The 7,222-nt window shown below is 51.5% G+C and overlaps 1 protein-coding gene across 1 annotated transcript; it reads left to right on the forward strand.

Moving 5' to 3' along the window:
- The first annotated feature begins 1,980 nt into the window (after nt 1–1,980).
- On the forward strand, nt 1,981–3,857 carry LOC123161162 (uncharacterized). The gene has a single exon (XM_044579007.1). It carries the CDS (start codon nt 2,284–2,286, stop codon nt 2,773–2,775), a length of 492 nt encoding a protein of 163 aa, XP_044434942.1. The 5' UTR covers nt 1,981–2,283; the 3' UTR covers nt 2,776–3,857.
- Nucleotides 3,858–7,222: the final 3,365 nt, after the last annotated feature.

The raw sequence follows: 7,222 nt of genomic DNA on the forward strand, positions 1-7,222 counted from the left end.
ACCCCACCCGAGCGCCGCCCAGTCCACTCACGCGCTGCTCAGGCCACGTCCGCGTCGCTCCGGCCACGCCCACGCCGTGCCGTTCGCCAACAGCACGCCCACGCCGCGAGCAGGTCGTGGGTGCCGGTCATCTTCGCCGCCGCCAGAGACGCCGCTCGAGCTCGGCGCGCCCGTGTTCCACGTGCACGGCCTCGACTGCGCCCCCGTGCTCCTCATGCGCGGCCTCGACGGCGCCCCGTGCTCCCTGCCCCGCCGTCGCGTTCGACGCCGCCGAAAAGACCTGGTCGCGGTGCTGTGGCGCCCCGGACCATGGTGCCGAGCACGCCCGTCCGGCTGCTGGTGCATGCCAGGCCACGCAGAGGCGGGCGCGGGCGCGGGCCGTGCCGTCCACACCCCGGCGAGCGCGGGCGCGGGCGAGCTCCGCCCCGGCCACAGAGAGGCGGGCGCGGGCGCGGGCGAGCTCCGCCCCGGCCACGCAGAGGCGGGCGCGGGCGCAGGCCGCCCCGGCCACGCCAGCTTCGGCCAACGCCACCGCTCCTCGAGCCCGGGCCGGCGCGCGACAAGCGGGGCGGCGACGGCGGCCCGCTGTGAGTAGGACGGCGCGGCGGAGCTGTGTGAGCAGAGGACGGCGGAGGAGGCAGAGGCCGGCGTGCGGCGAGGAGGCGGCCACGACCAGCAGGGGGGCGAGTATGTGGGGAAAGCACGTGGGTGGGGGCCGGGAGGAAAAGTATGAAGAGACGAGTGGGAGGCTGACAGTGGGCCATTCACATGCAAAATCTTCTCTCTCCGCCCCCAACAGCCCCCCGATGGCCTGGGGTCGCCCTGGTACCGCCGGCTGTGTTTTTGGCTAAATCCGGCGTTTTTTAAGGTCGTGGGGGCGCGAGTGGCGAGTTTTTCGCCCGCCGGCGCCCAAAAAGTGGCCTGGGGGCATCCTGGGGGCGCTAGTGGAGATGCCCTTAGGTATGATGCATGCGTGGGGCCCACATGTCAGTGCTTACACACAGCCCGGTATGATGCATGCATGGCACGGCCCACATGTCAATAGCTAACTCCTATTTGCATCACCATTTTTCTTCTTCTTCTTGTGACTGCCTATGCAACTTGTCGCATTGGATTCCTGGGTCGTCATTCATTTGTTTTAAATGGGTCTGTAATCTAATCCAATCTTCAATTTTTTTTTGCAGCAGTACTAATTGTGCAAGAAAATCTGATCAACATCAGAATATACTATAGTTTCTAGTCGGTGGCAATAGGACAGATCCATGCATGTGTACAGAAAGCGCCCAGCGATGCAAAATTGATGGGATCATGGGAGCCATGCATCTGCTCTAACAAGCAATACACATGGCTGCAATTAACCATAGTTGTACGCCCTAGCTACTCTATAGCAAATACAGATCATCCATGCATCGTCCTACTAGTACTAGTGCTACTCTATACCAATGCAGAAGAACATGCCTTGGAGAGTAGCTAGATTAACTTCACTGTGCTGCTGTAATCATCCTTCTGCACCACCTGTATGTAGCTGTAGGTAGGTGGGAGCAGTAGGAACAACATTCTACTCAGTGGTACTAGTAATTAAGTATACATTAATCACCGTCCTTAAACATTGTAGTTGCATCTTGCACCGCGGAATGGGGGGTGAAGAGGGCACAGCAGGGTGGAGCGAAATTAACCCTGGTGCAGTTAAAATTCATGATCCGGCCCCTGCAGCTTGCCTGCCTGCCGGCCGGCCGGCTTCTTCTGCTTCTTGCTGCTCCTGATCCGTCTGATCTGATCCCTATTGAACCCTTTTTCTCCATGAGAGAGAGATCATGGTATAGAGAGAGAGAGAGAGAGAGAGAGAGAGAGAGAGATGGAACATGCTAGAGAGGGCTGCGATCTACTTACGTGATCCAAGAGTTTCACCCTCTCATGCATCCCCCCCACAATCATTTGCGCCACCCCATTTGCACTGCCCTTCTCTCTCCACCTCACTCTCACTCTCTCACTCTCTTCTCTCTCTCATGATCTAGTATATAACATGCGCCCGGCCCTTTGCTTTTTGCCTGCATATAATTCTGTTCCTCGCTACGCTTGCTTCTCCTTTACTTATTTAGCCTCCTCTTTCCTCCTCGTCCTTCACGCTACTACACAAGCAAGCAAGCAGACTCGCATCACACCACTGGCTTGGCTAGCTCTCCAACTCAGCCAATCCGATCTCTTGCATAAACTATTTCTTGGATCCCTTGAGAGAGGATCTAGAGCAGCAGAAGTGGGATCTGCGCGCGCGCAGCAGCTTCGATGGGCCTCGACGTCGCGGAAATCTCTGAATTGGCGGCGCTCCGGCCGGTCCAGACGACCGAAGTGCCAGGGGCGGACGATGCTGCCGCCGACACCGGCTGCGTCACGCCGAAGGCGAGCGGCTCCGTGGCCATGCTGCCAATTGCGCCACTGCAGCAAGTCGACGTTGGCTTCGCCACGCCGCTGGCCGCGGGTGGAGAAATTGGGCCGCGAGAGGGCTGCGGAGCGGGGGCCACTGCCGGCGACGAGGGCAGCTTCACCACGCCCACAACGGCCGACAGCGCGCTGGTGCCGGCCACCGTGTGCCCGCCGGCACCGCGCAAGTCGGCGCCGGCTCCGACCAGGAAGCGGGCGCCGCTGCAGCAGCGGCTCTTCTTCTACCCTGTGCCGAGCGACCTGACCACCGTCTTCGTCGCCGTGCCGCAGTGCCCGTCGCCTGCCAAGAAAATGCGGGCGCACGTGGTAGAATCTTCCGTGCCTCTAGGCACGTGAAAGTGTGAGAGACACACGTACATTCCCTCACTGTCTTGTAAATGCAGTTCAGCACTTCACATGCAGGGTGCCCGTAAGTCTAAAGTCTAGCGATAAATTCTTGGATTCTCTTTTTTTTCCGCATGCGCAAGCAGTGGCTGCACGTGTCGTAGTTAGCTACTACTCCCTCCATTCGAAATTAGTCGTCACAAAATGAATATATCTATAACTAAAATACATCTAAATACATTCATTTCTTGATGAGTAATTCCGAACGGAGGGAGTACCTCACAGTGTACCTGGGCATATCTGGGGCCGGGCCGGGCCATAAAAAGCCCGAGTTGAAACCCAGGCCTGAGCCTGGCCTGGCCCGACTGTTGGGCCTACTAAATTGGGCCCAAGCCCAAGAAGTCCGACATGGCCTGATCGGTCCAGCCCGACTACGGCTAAAATCTCGGTTTTCACAAGCCCGAGCCCGGCCTGATCTGCCTCTCGGGCTCAATTTTCAGGCCCGAGGCCAGCCCGATGGCACGCTCGGGCTGTGCCCGGCTCAGAATTTTTTAGTCGGGTCGGGCCATCCGGGCCGGGCTGCCCATGGCAAGGGATACCTCACAGGGATCCACTCAATTCAGAGTACAAGGATTGATACAAACGCAAATGTGCTGATAATCGAACAGCAAGAAGGAGAGAGGTTCAGAGCCGAGGTGGGAGAGCAAAGAGCCACAGCCATGTCGTTTGTTCTAATCCAACCGGAAAGTTTGCTCGTTCTGTTTTCCCTCGTATTCCTTTGAGCTACCTGATCTCCCTTCTATATGTAGTCCAGATCTGCTGCTGGGCTGCCAGAGGGAAGGTTGCTAACAGTTGTCGTCGAGGGAGGCGGTTAGTCTATGTTCTCACCACGGCCACACGCAGAGATGGGATTTGCCGGAAAAAGTGTAATTTAAACTTGACTTTGTAAACCTTTCAAAAAAAAAAAACTTGACTTTGTAAAGCTTAGCTAAATCGAACCCCTAATTCCGAATCCCGGTTGTTGGCACCCTGGACTTATCACTCCCGGTCTAAATCGAACCCTGGACCTGGTTTTTACGAAAAAAATACATCCTAAAATGGAATAATTTGCTACTTTTTCTGACAGACTTGACCCACCTGTCATATTTATCTTCCACCTCTAGTTCAGGGCCGCCCAGTAACTGATTTTTTTATTCGTGTCCACTTGCATAGCAAACTTAAGTTGGTTGCAATAATTTTTTTCGTACTTGTGCCCAGTAACTCTTTTTTTCTCTTTTGATTTTCTGTTTCCTAATTTCGATTATCATTTATCCCTTTGTGTTTCTTTTTATTTTAAAATTTCCTTAGGCATTTATTTATTTATTTACTTATTTTTTATCTTCTCTATTTTATTATCATATTAATTTTTTAAACATTATGTATCTACTTTGATGTATATTTTTTAATATACAATGAGCATTTTACAATACAAGGTCAATTCTCTTAAATATATGTTGAACATTTTTCTACTATAAACTTTTCAAAAATTCGTGAACATCTTTCAAACTTGTGACTGTTTCCAAAAAAACATGAAAACTAATTCAAATTCACAAAAAAATTGACTTTGCGAACATGTTTCAAATTTTTGGATATTGGTTAACCTTCAAAAAATATTTTCAAACTCATAAACATTTTCATAAAATCATGAATACTTTATAAATATTCGAACATTTTTCAAGTTCATGAACAATTTTTTAGTTTTTTGAGTTCGTGATCTTTTTTCAAATTCATGAACATTTTTTAATATTCAAAACATTTTTGGAGTTAATGACATGATTTGAAATGCAAGAAATCCTTTCAAATTTTCGAAATTATTTGAGTTTGCGAACATTTCTCGAACTCTTGATTATTTTCAAATTTGAGCGTATTTTTTATTTCTGAATTTGTTTCCAGATTTGTAAAAAAAAATTGAGTTCACCACCATTTTTCCAAACTACTGAAGTTTTTTATCTCTAATAATATTCTTTAATTTCCGAAAATTTTCTGATTTGGAAAAAAATCAATATGATGCGTATTTTTTAAAATTCGTAAAAAAACGTGACTATTTTGCAGGGTGGCCGACCCATCAAACGAGCAACCTGAGAGATGTAATCCTAGGATCGTCGCATTCCCGGTGCACCAAAGAACTCCAGGGTTCAGTTTAGACCGAGATTGATAAAGTCGTGGTGCCAACGACCGGGATTCAGAGTTGGGGGTTAGATTTAGCTAAGCTTTACAAGTTTAAGGTTTAAAATAGACTTTGCTGGGAGTCGCCAGAGTTCAGAGAGGTGCAACATCCACGGCAAGCGTTGCATGTCAAACTGGATTTCAGTACTTACGCAGACGTTAACATACACTCATCCCTCGTGGCACATCCTATCCCTAATGGAATTGGGGTATAAAAACTCTCCTAACCATCCAACGACAAGTGTATTTCCCTTGTATTAAACTCCGAATGGCTTCAAAGTGACCACTACAATGTTTGCACATGTTGGGGAATGCTGCAAACTGGTACAATACTCATATTTACAAAGTGACTACTGCAATGTGGAGAGAAGTTTACTCCTTAGGGCAATTGTGCTAAATCTCCTCATGGAGCATCCTTACAAGCCTTGAGAGCAGAACATAAAGAGCTCTTGTTTGATGAAATGCTAGATGCAATCGAAGCACAGGAGGAACCATTGGCAGAAATGGAATAGTCAATAAGAGCAACTCCAACGGGGCGACCCATTTCGTTCGCCGCCATCAGTTTGGGTCGGCGCGGACAGAAAAGACGGCCCAACGCGCCAACCCAAACGGAAGCGCATCCGCTTTTCGTCTGCGGGCGACCCATTCCCGGCCCATTTTTGAGCCGGATTTGCTTCGGCGCGGACACGCGACGGACGCGCGCACGCTCGCCCTCTCCTCCCCCGGGCCCGCTGGTCTGTGTCACATTGCCCTCCCCCATCCAACAACAACCATCAGCCTCCTCCTCCGTCGCCGACGCCACCGCCCATTTTTGCCGGCCATCTGCCAGCTGTCAGGGCCTCCACATCCGCCCAGCTACGCCGCCCACTCCCACATCGCCCGCCACCGCCGTCTTGCCGCCGGGAGCCGACTGCTTCCCACCCCCGCGCCCCCACCACACAGCCGCCCCCGACCAAGAAGCCGCCTCGCCGCCCGGCCAGATCCTCACCGGTACGCTCGTCGGACGCCGGCAGGACAGCTAGCTGGTCCGTGCGCGCCACGACTCCCTTCGCCGGCCGTCTCCTTCGCCGACGCCCGCAAGTTGTTCGACAGTCTCTCAAGGTACAAAATGGACTCCGCCGACGAGTTCTTTTTTCAAAATTTCCTTTGCGACTCCGATGATTCATCCTCCGATGACGAAGAGGAGATATTGGCTGCCGTGTTGGTCCATCACCACCTCAACAGTCGGCGGCCATTGTTCCGTGGCTCCATTCCGGGCCACCTTCCGACGTTGAATCGCAACCGAGAGAGCGGGCATTTCCTTATTTGGAAGGACTACTTTGATACAACAAACCCGTTGTTCAAACATCAGAAATTCCGCCGCCGTTTCCGTATGAGTAGGCATCTTTTCAACCGTATTAGAGAGCGGGTAGTCGGCTATGATGACTATTTCGAGTGCAAAGAGGATGCCATTGGCAAGATTGGTTTTTCGTCATATCAGAAATGCACTGCCGCCATCCGAATGCTTGCATACGGAGTGCCCGGTGATCTCATTGACGAGTACGTTCATATGAGCGAGTGTACTTGCCTAGAGTCCCTATATAAGTTCTGCAAGGCTGTTATTGCTGTGTTTGGCCCTGAGTATTTGAGAGAGCCGACTGCTGATGATACTGCCCGTTTGTTGGCGATGAATGACAGCAGGGGCTTCCCAGGGATGCTTGGTAGTAAAGACTGCATGCATTGGGAGTGGTAGAACTGCACTTCTGCTTGGCAAGGGCAGTATAAGGGCCATGTCAGGGCTTGCACTGTCATACTTGAGGCCGTGGCGTCTCAAGATCTCTGGATCTGGCACTCTTTCTTTGGCATATGACCGGATCACACATGATATCAACGTGCTTCAACGCTCGCCAGTGTTTGCTAGGTTTGCCGAAGGCAACAACCCACCGGCGAACTTTACCGTCAACGGCCACGCTACAACAAAGGATACTATCTGGGTGACGGTATCTATCCTTAGTGGACCACTATTGTCAAGACAATACCCAACCCTGCCGGATAGAAGAGGAAAAGATTTGCCCAAGAGCAAGAGAGTTCTAGGAAGGATGTCGAGCGTGCCTTTGGTGTTTTGCAATCTCGATGGGGCATCGTTCGGTATCCTGCTAATACCTAGAGCACGCAGAAACTGTGGGAGGTGATGAATGCTTGTGTGATCATGCATGATATGATCATAGAAGACGAGCGCCCGGAACGTCTGTATGATCAAGGGTTCCAGTTTCAG

This window comes from Triticum aestivum, chromosome 7B, assembly GCF_018294505.1.
Source record: "Triticum aestivum cultivar Chinese Spring chromosome 7B, IWGSC CS RefSeq v2.1, whole genome shotgun sequence".
Classification (NCBI taxonomy): domain Eukaryota; kingdom Viridiplantae; phylum Streptophyta; class Magnoliopsida; order Poales; family Poaceae; genus Triticum; species Triticum aestivum.